Here is a 15,855-nt window from a genome sequence, read left to right as displayed (position 1 = left end):
TTTGTGCGTATTTTACGCGTATCCGGGAAAAAACATAACGGAGTGCAGTTCCCTTAAAATAACCTACAAAACGTTCAAGACATTTAAAGTAGATTACGAGAGCTTCAAAAAAAGCTCATCATCGTGTGAGAGTTTACTTTTACTCGTAGACTTTGATTAAATATGTTGAGCTTTCATCAAAGTCAGAGCTTGATGTGCAATTTTCCGCTCAGAAATATTAAATTGCACATCTATTTAATCTTGTATATCATACTATAATGAGTGTGTTTTGTGTATTTCTCTGCCTTTCCAACCTACCTATCAAATAGTTATGCGTGTAGAATCAGTCTGATGTATGCCTGGTCGTTGGTTATAAGTTCATATGTCAGGACTGTGAGTCCAAGAATTTATAGTTTATATAAAAGAAGTAAACTTTGGAGCCGTAAGTGCATTACAAAAGCGAAATTCAAATCGCAGTATTCAGTCAGACAACGAGTTGGCAGTTAGTGTTGTTGACTAACAGTCTTTTCTCCAATATATCATTATAAAAGTAGGATTAGGAATGATTTAGTGCAGTTAACCCTTTTTATAGTTTTGCGCTAAAACTATAAAATAAACAAATAATCAGTTTGACATGACCACAGTATCCACATATTGATTGAGATTTCGTTAGTAAGGTGGTATCCCTATTTCATGATATACTTGTTGTAATCAAAAGTTAGTGTTGTTTGGTTTAGTTGCAGGACTTATTTCTAACTGCTGTAGTCCATCTTCATATTGTGTGATCACTTACTTTGTAAATTCCGTCTTCACACCTTTGTGTTAACAAGTTTTGTCCTCCCATACAATATAATTATTTCGAGCTCCGTTTTTGTTTTGAACGAATGTGATTGTCTGGTTTTAAAAAAATTGTTCAGAATTTTCTGTGAAGTACCATATTTCTTCTGTTTAGAGTGGTAAATGTGTTGTCTTGTTGTTGTTTCCGTAAGTATAGTTTGACTGCCTATTCTAGATGGCTATGCAAAAAAAAACAACAACTTAAGTTTGTGTGTCTATTCATTTTAGAAATTCATTATTTGATTGCTAATCATTGCGTTGCATTAGAATTAGGTTATAAAATTCTACATTTCATGAAAAGTAAGCGCATTTGAATTACCTTATTCGTAGAAAAATATAACATCGCTGAAAAGCAAAATAATTGGTTAAAGTGAAACATTGTCATCAGATGTGAAACGTATTAGATGCCAGTGGGAAAATACCATTCATTATTGCAGTTTTAGCCTAAATAAGTTATTGCACGTTTCTCTTTGTTTCTGAGACTGTCACCAATTTCTATGTAATTATTCATTTAGTCACTAAAGAAAACACTTTGTAAAGGATTACTTTGAAAGACGGGTGTGAATTGTTGCTTGTACTTGTTTTAGTATTACAAAAACTCGTACGGTTACGCTGACCCGGGCGTTGTTACTTTAATGAGGACAAATGTGTGGGTTTTCATTCAAGCAATATTAGTGGCAACACCTTTATTGATGTAACATAGTGTAGTTTTCTTATTGTTATATTACAAAATAATGACATTTTAAACTGAGATCTAGAGAATATGAGATGTGCTTGCAATTGTCTTTGGTACAAGTCGTTTGTTCTAATGCGCGTTAGCGTGCGACTTAATCCGAGGGTCGCGGATTCGCGCCCGCATGTTCTAAACATGCTCGCCCTCCCAGCCGTGGGGTTATAATGTGACGGTCAATCCCACTATTCGTTGGTAAAAGAGGAAGAGTTGGCGGTGGGTGGTGATGACTAGCTGCCTTCCTCTAGTCTTACACTGCTAAATTAGTGACGGCTAGCACAGATAGCCCTCGAGTAGCTTTGTTCGAAATTCCAAAACAAACAAACAAACAATACAGGTCGTTTGTTCTAATGGGATTAGCTATTAGATTATAAAAGTTCTGTAATACAAATTCACCTTAAAGTTCTCATGCATTTTGTAACAGATTTACTGATATGCATTTATTTTAATATCTACGCTTGTTTCAGTTTAATGCATGTAACGAATATTATTAAATATATATTGCGCAAGTCCTGCCTATTCTCTGAATCTGTAGAAGATTCTTGAGTGTAAGAATCAACAATATATATATATTTCACATTTTTTCCAAGTGAACTTTCGAAAATTTCGCCTAAAGATTATAAATCGACGCTCCAAGATACACGTGTATTGTTTGATCGCTTCAGTCGGTATACTGTAAGTCTCGAAAGCTATAATTGTGATAAAAGCTTATTAATCGGAAAAACTACATATATTTGACTAGGAACATTTATAGAATTCGAACGTTAGAAACGTTAAATCTTCGGCGGATTAACTGCGGACGTTAGTGAAAGATAGCTGCTACCCATTAAATGAACCACACTGATATCAATTTGAAACTAATTCGCTCATCGTGAATAGTCAGTAAAATATTTCCAGACTAGATTGAACACTCAATATTGTTTACAAGTTTGCAAAACTTTTCGTATATAAAATAATTATTTGCAATAACCGTTATTATAAATTGTATTGTTGTTTGTATATTAAAATATATTTGTGTTAGTAAAGAAACTTGTGTGTATCAATCTTGTTGGCAAATATCATGAATTTATTACATATTAAAATTCAGTTAATTTCTAAATTGAAGTTTCCGACTATTTGAAATCGTAGTATGTACGTAATATAGTAAATCGGAAACTCGTCCGAGATAAATTATAATACGTAACAATTTTCAATATATTCTAGTTGTATCCCGTACTGTTCATAAAACAGTTCCTGTGAGGTCAGAGCTTTACGAACCCTGCCTGGAACACGATACTGTTGCAGAACCAAAAGAAAATGTTGTTTTCACTGTTGTGGTAAGTTTTTCGCCTCTCTTCCGAATACAACTTTTCCTCTTTTGTTTTGTTAAGCGAGTTATGTTTTGTATATACGTGGATGTGAATAAATTATATTTTAAAAATTTGGCCATAGAAATTCAGTAAACTTGGTATTATTGGTAGTAGTTGACCACACATGACGACAGAAGGAAAGTCAACTCCACGTGATTCAACAATAGCGTGAAGTATTTATATATATATATTAATTAATTAAAAATGACGTATCATATTTTGTAATATCGATCTAACCTACCCTTTGTCTTATCGGTTTCAAACCATTATACAGGGTGTTGTGAAAGTCACTGTGCCCTTATATATTTATTAACAGACATGTTTCAATATAAATACAGGAAGTAAATATGAATGACGATTATAAACAATGTTAAAAGTGACCCCCGTTGACATCAATACAGGCTTGGATCCTTCTTATTTTGTTTCTAAACACCGCTATCAGTTGTTGGCTTGAAATAGACTGAATGAATGCTGTTATCGCTGCTTTTAAAACTGCACAGTGACTTTCAGAACACCCTGTACTGCAAGTTCAGCTTCTTGTGTGTTAGATGGGTGTGAGGTTTGATCGTAGTCTAGCGATGGTCCAAGGTTTGATCTTATGTGTCGCACATCGTGTCCCACATACTTAACCGTGGATGCTATATTAAAATTAATCCTGCTATTTGTTTACCTTTCTTGAGGTTAGCAGTTGTAAACAATGACTGCGTCCGATTAGCCATGTATCAACTAGGGACCATTCTGTTTGAAAATACCAAATAGTAGTGCGTATGGTAAGTAGGATCACTTCATATCTACAGTAACAGAAGTGTAACGAGCACACGGACGTTGCTGTTCGGTATTTTCTGTCATTAATCCAGCCTGTTTTTGTGCTTGTATCTGTTGTGGTTATAGCTAACAGATTTCTTGATTATTTAGGTCAACTTATTCAAAATAGACGAATTATTCGTTACCATAGCAGTGACTACAAACATGCTAGGAAAATTAGTTACGGTGAAAGCGAACTGACTGCGTTTCCAGACAAGGAAAATATCCAGTCTACAAGAAACGTAGTTAGGAAATGAACATAAATCACTCGGTAACGTGTCTGTCGATCTAGAGATGAGCATCCTATATTCGGTATAAATTTACCGTTGCGTTTACTACATGTCATATCTTGTATTATCCAGAGCTTTCATTCATTAATAAGTGTGACACGCGCTCTGAGTCAACTATTTGAAATTTTCATCGTTTCAAGTTATTGTTCGCGGCTACATTTAAAAGTAGATATAGATTCTGTTCATTTTTTAACTGTAACTTTAGGTAACTGCAAAATAGTTTCTAAACAACCTCACGTCTTTTTATGGTGAGTCGCTTGGAAACTCAAGAATGATTTGTTTTGTTTGTTTTTGAATTTCGCACAAAGCTGCACGAGGGCTATCTACGCTAGCTATCCCTAATTTAGTAGTCTAAGATTATAGGGAAGGCAACTAGTCATCACCGCCAACTCTTGGGCAACTCTTTTACCAACGAATAGTGGGATTGGTTGTCACATTATAACGACCCCACGGCTGAAAGGGTGTGAATGTTTGGCGTGACGGGGATTCGAACCCGTGACCCTCGGATTACAAGTCGAGTGTAAATATAAACGTTTCACCAAGAAATAGTAGCTTGCCAACTTTTTTTTTTTCAGATGCCCAAATTACTCATGGTGATTAATAGTTTAAATTAGAGTTACAAATCTTGAATTACAACGTAACTGATGAAGGCGAGCAGGTGGGCTACCTTCATATACCCACGTGTTTTCCATGTGTAAACTTCTACCATGGTTACAGCTTACATTATTTCTTATATATCGACAGATCTGGGGAACTTAAAATTATTCAAAATATTTTGGAAAAAAGTGGTCATGAGGATACATTTTTAATGATTCTTTTACAGCCTTAGCATCTTCCAAACATTTTTTAAGCAGATGAAAGTCGACGACGCTGAAACAGGTCATTTATATAACTGGAATGAGCTAACTTTAAACGTGATTCACATGGCGTTGCAAAGCTATAAGATCTTAGTATCAAAGCAAATGTTAGAAGTTACGTTCTGTTCAGTTTAGAACATACATCTGAATCTGACCAAATGAGAGACAGTTGTGATTGTTCAAATTTGGTTTGATTATTATGGTTAAAGTTCTGAAGTTCGACTTTGTAATAAATGTCAATAGCTGTGCACCTTAACAAACAAGATTTGTAGAAACATTTCAAACGTTCAAGGACAGGTTTGTTTCTTTATTTTCAAAGCTAGAGAAATAAATAAATATGCATGTTTGATTTGTGTACAATATACTTTCATTGCTTTATTTTAAAACCGAATTTTATAATTAAATAATATTTGTCAATTTGTTTCCACAGTAATTCACATACGTGTGGAATATTTGTTTTGTTTGAAAACTCGAAAGAAGTTGTTTTGTAATGTATTTTAAATAAGGAACAAGCTTTAATATGTATATAGATTATCAATAAATGTGTTTGTTTACAGAATCTACCAGCAGGTGATACAGTGTCAGAAATACGTATTATTTATAGAGACGATGCAAACTCGTGGGAAAAAGTTTTACTACAAGAATTTCAGATGGTCAAGGACAGTAATGAGGTTGAAAGTACTCCACTGGTCAGGTATGTAGATATGTATTTTTTGTAGTAAGACAAAACCTCTCCAAATGGTAACACATCTGAGTTATATTTTCTACTGACAAAATAACTTGATTTTACAACGCTGTCTCCCGGTAGCAACAGCGGTAAGTTTCCGAATTTACAACATTAAAATTATGGGTTCGATTTTATACCTCAGTGGACACAACAGATAGCCTGAAGTGACTTTGCTATGAGAAAAGCATAATTTATAGTGCTATTTTTGATTGGTATAGTGCTATCGTCAGTTCTTCACTAAATGGACATGTTTTCTTGTTTTTATTTAGCACCTTGTGATCGTTTCGTAAGATTTTAAAAAATTAAACTGTTGTATTATCAGTTCATGTCCCAGCATCTTTGGTTTGTTTTGTTGAATTTTGAACAAAGTTTCTCGAGTGCTATCGCAACTGACCGACTTTAATTTTGAAGTGTTAAACTAGAGAGAAGGCATCTAGTCAAGACCACCCACCGCCAACTTTTTAGTTAGTCTTCAACAACAAATGACAGGATTTATCATCACAATATAGTCCGCCCTACCGTTTCATTATAGATTTATCCACATGTGATAAGTAGTTTTAATACCGAACTAACGTGTGCATCATACGAGTCTTCACTGGTGAAAAACATTATTGTTGTAACGTTAATTTCAGTTTGTTTCTGGTAAAGTTTGAAAGCTAATCTATTTAAAAATTATATTGATTTTTCACAAAATTTGCTCTTTTAATGACCGCCATCTTGTGTTATAGATGTAATGTTTCAGCTCTTCCATGTATACAAGAGTGTGAGTGTACTGAAATCAGAACTACATACCTGATGTAATGTAGATAACTTACTGTATCGGATTGATGTCTTTCTTAAGTGATAGCAAAGTTGAGCATGTGTTAGTGTTTCTGAATACATGCGAGTTCTATTAACGAAATATGACGCACAGATCATTTAACAGGCATTGCAAAATTGTAAACATGTCTGCTGAAATATGTACAGTAACTGTTATTGAAACAAAACCATTATTGCATAACATGTAAATATGGATGTTGTATCTAAAGACCAACCGTTGGTATTGGTATAAAAAAATTAAAATAAAGTCCAGAACAACGTTTTCACCTTCTTAGATCATCTTCGAGTTAACAAAGAGTTAAGGTTTACCAGAAGATGACGTCAGAAGGTCGAAACGTTGTTCTGGACTTTATATTAATTAAAGTTTTAATACCCATACCATCCGTCTTTAGAATACATTTTACTTAAAGTGGGTTTTCTCATCATCATAAATGTGGATTTGTTACTCAAAGGTAAATAACAGCTGTCACGGTTGCTCCCCTCGGTGTGGATTCCTGTACGTGGTGAGGGGACCTCCCAGGGAAGGTTCTGTTCTATCTGGTTACCTTCTCTGGGATCTAAACATCCACCCACGTGTTTGCCGTGCGTGGCGACCCGTGAAGGGGAGGAGAAGATCCTGGTGGTTGAGGGGTCCAACCCTAACACACCACTTTGGCCTCGAATTCCTGTAGACGGGCGACCTTTGGGTGGCCCCCCTTGGGTCAATCGGCTGGTCCACTTGGGCTAGAGTCAACCAAGTACCAGTGTTGGAAGTTCTCAACGGGTGTTGTGGACATTGTGCCTGATGCTGGTGTTTGGGTATAGTGCTCACGAAACCCTGGCGTTGCTGCATTGTCCTTGCGTGACTTTGTAGTGCGTCCCCTTGTAGGGCTCCATGGTGGGTGGGGTCAGTGGGTACCGAAATTTTTCCTTTTCCTATGGATCCTCAAAAAAATGTAAATAAAATTGTAAAAAAACAGTCAATGGGTAAGCGACCACGTCTTGAATACTCAGAACAGCAATCTTCAACATCAGTAACACATGTACCTCATTTTCTTATATTACATTCTCTTTCGGAAAATCCTTTAGGGCAAATGTCCCCTTTTTTTTATTCAAAAGGGACTAGAGGGACTTGCTGGCTCTCCAAAATCAGTAAAGAAACTTCGATCTGGTGACATATTAGTTGAAACATCCACATCCCTACACAGTGAACTCCTGTTGAAATCAAAGGCAATTGGGGATATACCTATTGAGGTTACACCCCATGCTGCCTTGAATTCTTCACGAGGAGTTATTGTTGAAAGGGATTTGAAGAACGTTCCCGAGTCAGAGATTCTCGCTGGTCTCTCCACTCAAGGAGTTTCTGCAGTGAGGCGCATCTCCACTCGCAAAGATGGAATTACACTGCCAACAAATACCCTCGTTTTAACATTTACTTCACCACGTGCACCTGCCACCATCAAGGCAGGTTATCTCATTTGCAGGGTTCGGCCATACATACCAAACCCTCTTCGATGTTTCCAATGTCAGAGATTCGGCCACTCAAAGACATCTTGTCGTGGTTCCCTGACATGTGCTCGTTGTGGAGGCAAGGACCACGATGCCTATGACTGTGACATGAACCCACATTGCGTAAACTGCAATGGTTCTCACCCTCATACTTTCATTCTTGCCCAAAATGGTTGGAGGAAAAGAGGTGCAGCGTTTGAAAACGACACATAACATTAGTTATCCTGAGGCTCGGAAATTGCTGTCCACAACTCCATCTCGGACATATGCTGCTGCACTTCATTCCACAACTACAGTGGGAGTGCAGACAGATCTCTCTGTGCCTCCAAAAGAATCGTTTTCAAAACAAATGAAAAGCCTTTTGACCTCCGTGGTTAAAAGGTTGATGAATCAACTACCACACCTATCTCTGTCCCTCCCATACCTTCCAACACACCTCAAGATCCACGTCCTTCAGTTTCAAATACAGGCATTTCTTCTGATACATCTTTTTCTCCCACCACAAGAGACAAAACAATTATTCGTTCGCGTCCTCAGTCACTGGATTCCCCTTCCAATAACAAAAACCTGCCCACCCGACACAGAGCAGGATCCATGGAGGTTGATAGACCTCCTCCAACTAAAGACAGTAAAGAAAAAAAGACGTGGTCGTAAACCGAAGGGTTCTCCAGCCACTTCACCTACCCGTTCTTAAAAATGGCCACCTTGATACAATGGAACTGTCGAGGTTTACGTTCTAATCTGGATGATATCAAAACGCTGATTGCTTCCTACCATCCTGTTTGTCTTTCTTTACAAGAAACATTTCTCAAAACTGCTGAAACTGTCTCCATTCGGCAGTTTTCTCTGTACAGAAATGACAGGTTGTGTGATGGTCGAGTACATGGAGGGGTGGCACTGTTGGTTGATCAACACGTGCCCACCCTGTCTTTGTCACTCAACACACCCTTGGAGGCTGTAGCCATCCGTGTTTCCTTGGGTAATTCCATCACTGTTTGTTCTCTGTACCTGTCCCCTGGAAAGACATATGATCAATCAGATCTTGATGCTCTCGTTGAACAATTACCATCTCCATTTCTAATCCTAGGGGATTTTAATGGACATCATCCCCTCTGGGGAAATGCTATTATTGATGGGAGGGGCCGATCTGTAGAGCGGATGCTCTCTGATCACAATCTTTCTCTTTTCAATACTGGTTCTTCCACTTACTTTCATGCACCTAGTCAGTCCTTTACTGCTATTGATCTCTCAGTTTGCTCCCCTTCATTATTCTCCCATTTTTCATGGAGGGTTGACAGTAATCCACTAGGCAGTGATCATTTTCCAATCCTTATAAGAGAGACTGGCCGTGGTCGATGCCACCCTACCCGCGTGCCCCGTTGGAAGCTGGATCAGGCAGACTGGTCTACTTTCACTGCTCTCGCAGAACTTGATCCTGCCATCGTAAATCAGCCATCAATAGACGACTGTGTAGCAGCGGTAACTGACTGTATTACACATGCAGCTGCTCAGTGTATTCCTAAAACCTCGACACGTTTTCCACGATATCCTCGTCCGTGGTGGAATCCTGCTTGCCACTTAGCACGGAAGTCTCAAAAGCGGGCCTGGGATACTTTTCGTAGATATCCCACACTTTCAAACCGGGTTGCTTTCCAACGGGCCCGTGCACATGCTAGGTGGGTAAGACGTCACAGCCAGAAGGAATCTTGGATTAAGTTCACAACCAGTATATCTTCTACCACCAGTTCCAAGATCATATGGGACAGGATTCGAAAGGTTAATGGACACTACAATTCTATTCCCCTCTCGATCTTACTCTCTGATGGTCAGGAGGTGACTGATGTTCGAAACATCGCTAACACTCTAGGTGAAAGCTTTTGCCGGGTATCTAGTACTTCTGCTTGTTCCTCCACCTTCCTGGCCATCAAGACTCGGGCGGAGCGATCACCTCTTTCCTTTCGAACTAACTGTTTCTTTGACTATAATCGTCCTTTTACCCTGGTGGAACTAAAAATGGCCCTTCATCGGTCTGCCAGTACGTCTGTTGGACCTGATGATATTCATTATGACATGCTGCACCATTTATCTCCTGCTTCTCTTAATGTCCTTCTGATTGTTTTCAACCGGATCTGGCAGAAGAATGTTTTTCCTGATGCTTGGCGCCAGGCTATTATTTTACCTTTCTCTAAGCCAGGGAAAGATCCCAAGATTCCTTCAAACTACCGTCCAATTGCTTTGACGAGCTGTCTCTGTAAGACATTAGAAAGGATGGTTAATGCTCGTCTTGTTTGGTTCCTTGAATCAAACAACCTCCTCTTGCCCACCCAGTGTGGGTTCCGTCAACAGCACTCCACCACAGACCACCTAATTCGTCTTGAAACATCTATCAGAGAAGCCTTTCTCAACCGCCAACATCTTGTATCAATATTCTTTGACATAGAGAAGGCTTACGACACAACATGGAGGTATGGCGTTATGCGAGACCTCCATACATATGGGTTACGTGGCCATCTACCCATGTTTATTAAAAAATTTTTAATGGACAGGAGATTCCAGGTTCGTGTGGGTTCGACACTTTCCCGTTCTTTTGTACAGGAACTTGGAGTCCCTCAAGGATGTGTATTGAGTGTTACACTCTTCAGTATAAAGATAAATGCCATCACTGAACAACTCCCTCTCACTGTTGCGAATGGGCTGTATGTCGATGACTTTCACATCTCATGTCAGTCGTCAAACATGAGATATATTGGGCAAACTACAAACCGCCCTCAATTGTGTACGGAAGTGGACTATGGCGAACGGCTTTAATTTCTCTCTCTCCAAAACTGTGTGCATGCACTTTTGCCGTCGACGGGGTATTCACCCTGATCGTGAACTTCATATCGGTGGAGTTTTGCTGCCAGTTGTCCCGGAGACCAAGTTCTTGGGGCTTATCTTTGATCGTAAACTGACCTTTATACCACACTTAAAGCAGCTTCGGGTCAAATGCACAAGAGCACTGAACATCCTCCGTGTTCTCTCTTCTACCAGTTGGGGCAGATCGCTGTTCAATGTTAAAGGTATATCGTGCTCTTATTAGATCGAAACTCGATTATGGATCAATGGTCTATGGCTCTGCCAGACCCTCAGCCTTAAAGATGCTGGACCCCGTTCATCACCAAGGACTTCGACTCTGCACTGGGGCTTTCCGTACCTCTCCAGTTCAAAGTATATACATTGAATCTCATGAACCTTCTCTACACCTTCGCCGTTTGCAACTATCTTTACAATATACTTCGAAACTTCATTCCTTACCAAAGCATCCCACCTGGAAATGTGTTTTCCTTCCTCGGTGGGCAGTACTTTTTCAGAACAGACGATCTGTCATTGCTCCGTTTGGCCTTCGCATCCGGAAGCAATTGGATGAATTGGGTCTGTCCTTGGATAACATTGCATGTTCCACAGGTCGGCCCATCCCACCATGGCTTATTACAGCCCCCAAATGTGACCTTTCTTTCAGTCACCTAAAAAGGCAGATACTCCAGATTGGAAGTACCGTCTTTTATTCAATGAATATCTTTCAAACAATCATTCAGTTCCTATTTATACAGATGGTTCCAAATCAGGTAATTCAGTGGGCTCTGCTATGGTTTGCTATGGATTAGTAGTTGTAGAATCCCTTCTACAGCTTCTGTGTTCACTGCTGAACTGTATGCCATATCTCTTGCCCTGGATCATATTGCAGCTGAGCAGTACTCCAACTGCACTATTTATACTGATTCGCTTAGTTCTATACTTGCCTTGGAATCGCTACACGTTGGCTCACATCCTATTCTCGCTGATATTCGTAACCGACTGGCCCGTTTCTCATTAGCAGCTACTTCAATCCAGTTTTCTGGATACCAGGCCATGTTGGTATTCGCGGGAACGAGCTTGCAGACATGGCAGCTAAATATGTCTGCTTCAGCACCATCACTCCTTTGCCTATTCCGTACATGGACTATGGTGTTATCTTCAAGGGTCGGCTCCGTGCCAGCTGGCAGTCCACTTGGAGTGAGCAACGTGACAACAAACTTTTTCAAATCAAACCCAAAATTGGACTTTGGCCATCTAGCTTCCGTAAAGTTCGGAAGGAGGAAGTTGTTCTCAATAGGCTACGCATTGGTCACAGTTTTTTTAACTCATCATTTTCTTTTATCTGGAACTGATGCACCAATGTGTAGTTTGTGTAACACTCAAATCACTATCAGCCACATTTTACTTTCTTGCCATCGTTACAATTCTCAACGACGGCAATATTTTAAACATATTTTTTCCCAGGGTCAATCTGTAACATTGGACAGAGTTATTGGTGATGGTGACTCTGTCCACCTTGATAATGTTTTTAATTTTTTAATGGCCATTAACCTTTTTAATCTCATTTAAGTGTTGCATATTTATTCATTACACCTTTTTAATTGTGGTTCCTTTTTTACAGTTTTAATCTCTCTCATTCAATTTGACATTGGACAATAGCCAGAACATTAAATAACTCGACACCAGGACTGGAAAGGCCAACTTCAGGTGACTAACGCTCCTGTTTGAACTATCCGTTTGAACTACTCGTTAGTCATCCTGGCGAGTTGTTATTATACTTTTGCTGCATATCATTTCACACTTTTACTACTTAACTTTTTAGTACTGGCCATATTGACTCATAACCCGGAACCAGGACTGGAAAGACCAACTTCAGGTGACTGACGGTGGTTTTTATACTTACCTGTTAGTCTTCCTGGCGGGTTACGATCATTACCATTCTGCTACAGGTTGTTCTTTACAACTTTGTTGACTGGATGTCAACATTGGTTTTTACGCCATTTTCTGTCTTAATTGCCGTTTTGCTTTTATCTTCAATTACTTCTACAAATTTTACTCCATTTACTTGACTTTATCTTTTTACTGGATATTTGGCTACTCATTATTACGATTTTGCGGAGTGTCTTTTAAAACTTCTACTTTCTTTTACATTTTGATAATAGCTGCTATGACACATAACCCGAAACCAGGACTGGAAAGGCCAACTTCAGGTGACTGACGGTGGTTCTTGAACTTACCTGTTAGTCTTCCTGGCAGGTTATGATCATTACCTTTTTGCTAGAGTAAATATTTTACAACTTCTTATACTCTGCCTTCTATCTTAACATTGTAGACTAGGTGTCAACATTGGTTTTATACTTTTTTGTTTTACCTTCAGTTCCATTTATGTCTATTACTACATTTATTTATTTATTTATTTTTTTACATTTTTACCGAATGTCTGGCGCAGATAGCCTCGCTGCTTTGTGCCATAAAACACTAAATCAATCAATCAATCAATCAAGTCACGGTTTCTACAATAAATTTGTGTGTTGTAAGTGAACAGTAAGTAGCACTCACTATTTCAATAATAAATAAAGAAATTGTGCTTGTTTTTGTTTGTTTTTCATAAATTAAATATCTCTTTTGATGTGATTAAACTATTGTTACCAATCACGACAGAAGTGAACTTCGACAATAGTATATAGAAGCTAACAGAATGCCAAGCGTGTAGAGAGAGATCAGATCTTGGAAACAATGTATCCATGTATAATCAGTTAGGTTTGTCCATAATAAACGTTTTTCGTCCTAGTTATTTTTTCTAGTTAATGGCCTGTGATAGTATTATATAAACAAGCTTTCAGGACTTATTAATACAGTTTTATGGTAGCTTTTACCTGTATCCCACGGTTTACACACGCAATAAATTTCGACTGCATGGAGAGTTTGTGCGTATGTGTGCTCATTTTGCTGTTTTCTTAAGCCATGTAACTTTCATTTTCGTCAGTATTATCCCGCCTGTGTCGGAGTTAAACATCTCTTTGTCATCTCTAACTGTCTGGCAGACAATTAAGTGGAAGCTTCATTTTCTGTTTCCACACAACTTTTAGGGTTTCAATACTCGTTGCTGCAACAACTTGTCTTTACTTCGGAATGGTTTAGAAACTTTTTTGTCTTTGGTGATCAGTAAATTGTTACTCAGTTCAGTCAAAGCCATTTCTTTCTTTCTAACTCGTAATTAAACGTGTTGATACAGTGTTAAATACGTGATATTATAACGATTTTGTAGTCTCACTACATCGTCACTGTTCATGCAATAACGACCCTGCGTCTCTGCAACAATAGCCTTGCAGTGTAATTTCCATTCCAAAGGGCTCCATCATGAGGCTGTCATGTCTGGAGTACACCACTCCTCTGAGCGCTGTTCATAATCCATCTAGTGAATGAAAACGACGGTTTTTCAGTATCAATTTTAACAGTTTGGTCGAACAAAAGTCCATACGTATTACGCGTGGGGACTCGACTTGTATTTCTTCGTATAGAATACCATGAATGTCTGTTTCATTCACCGGATACATGAATTTTGCGTCGGGAGAGCCTTCAGGTTTGGGTGGCATCATGCTACCTAGAAAACGCCAATGTTAAAAATGTAGTAGTAATACATATCATTCCACCGTGACTTTACATCTGCTGTTGTTGTCATGTGACTTACTTATTTGCTTAATCAGAGCCGTTTTGATAAAACTTACTCAAATCTGTATTGCCGACTCTCGAACCAAGATTGTGATGATTTAATACTTTTGTTATAGGAACCCAAACAGTTTTTGTTTGTTTTTTTCATACCTTCTTATTACAAATTATTTCGTTTAAAACTTGTTTATTTATTTATTTTTAGCCGTGACTGAGAGGATTATAGACTGTCTCTGATGTTTATTTTATTTTCAAAAACAAACTTTTATCCTATATCTTTGTTATCTTTCTACCAATTTGAGATCTAATTACAGTTTCGGACTTACGAGGTTAAACCCATTAGATTGATATATTGAACATACGCAAGGTCTTATAGATTAATTTACTCTAATCTTTCCTGAGCGAATTTTAATTTAATGGTAAGCTGGTAAAGATCTAGATAAGTAATAAAATCGAATAGGGTATACGCGCGCCCCACGCTTGATATACCTGGCCCATAAAAACATGGGTAATGAAGGGGGGAGTCTTTATATTAATTTACTATAATCCTGCTTAAAAAAATTCCAAGTACCACAGCTAATGAGGATTCCCTATTGTTCTCCGTATTACTTGTTTCCAGTGATTTACTCCCATAATGGCGGGTTCGAATCCCCGTCACACCAAACATGCTCGTCCTTTCAGCCGTGGGGGCATTATAATGTGACGGTCAATCCCACTATTCGCTGGTAAAAGAGTAGCCCAAGAATTGGCGGAAGGTGGTGATGATGACTAGCTGCCTTCCCTCTAGTCTTACACTGCTAAATTAGGGGCGGCTAGCACAGATAGCCCTCGAGTAGCTTTGTGCGAAATTCCAAAACAAACAAACAAAACAAACAAGCTTTGCGCGAATTTCAAAAACAAACAAACAATACTCCCGTAATGTAATGTACTCTATTTTTCTACTGTACTTTGGGTTTCAACCTAGTCATTTCTATTTCTTGCTACATTTTGTCTTTCATTTTCTTACCTTTTCTCATAATCTGTTCTTTCTTGATAAATTAATTTGACTATTCTGCAATTTTCTTTCATATTTTTGTGCACCATCCTGTACGATATTTATCTTTTCATATTATGCATCACCATCAAGGTCTTTCTTTTTCAGTCGCACTCGTTTTGTGTGTTGTTTTCTTCAAATACTCCCGTTGTTTTATTTTCCGATGTATAAATTGTATTTTCTGTACCAGAAAGCGCATTGGTCTTTTAACAGACGTCAGTCAAAACTTCAAAAGGCTGATAGTCGTTAGTCACGTGATTATCTGCTCGCGTAATTCACTACCTTGAAGATAACTAATTTGACAACCTGATCAGGGACCATTAGAGGACGTTTCTACTGATAGACCAGACCATTAGTGATAATTGGTATCAATGTGTAATTCACTGTTTTTTCTTTCTTTCTGTTCTTAGGATGTTGGTCATTACTGATTCTTTGCTG

General features: G+C 38.4%; 1 protein-coding gene across 14 annotated transcripts in view; it reads left to right on the top strand.

Moving 5' to 3' along the window:
- LOC143246519 (polycystin-1-like protein 1) overlaps positions 1 to 15,855 on the top strand; it is a 352,075-nt gene that overhangs the window by 215,320 nt on the left and 120,900 nt on the right. For all 14 annotated transcript variants that reach the window (XM_076493355.1, XM_076493361.1, XM_076493363.1 and 11 more), the window contains 2 exons: positions 2,750 to 2,862; positions 5,404 to 5,540. In XM_076493355.1, coding sequence (XP_076349470.1) covers positions 2,750 to 2,862; positions 5,404 to 5,540 — 250 coding nt within the window. The remainder of the gene's footprint in view (positions 1 to 2,749; positions 2,863 to 5,403; positions 5,541 to 15,855) is intronic.

Source organism: Tachypleus tridentatus, chromosome 3 (assembly GCF_004210375.1).
Source record: "Tachypleus tridentatus isolate NWPU-2018 chromosome 3, ASM421037v1, whole genome shotgun sequence".
NCBI classification, from domain to species: Eukaryota; Metazoa; Arthropoda; class Merostomata; order Xiphosura; family Limulidae; genus Tachypleus; species Tachypleus tridentatus.
Note: the sequence above shows the minus strand (reverse complement) of the source record. Positions and strands in the feature narration are given on the sequence as shown.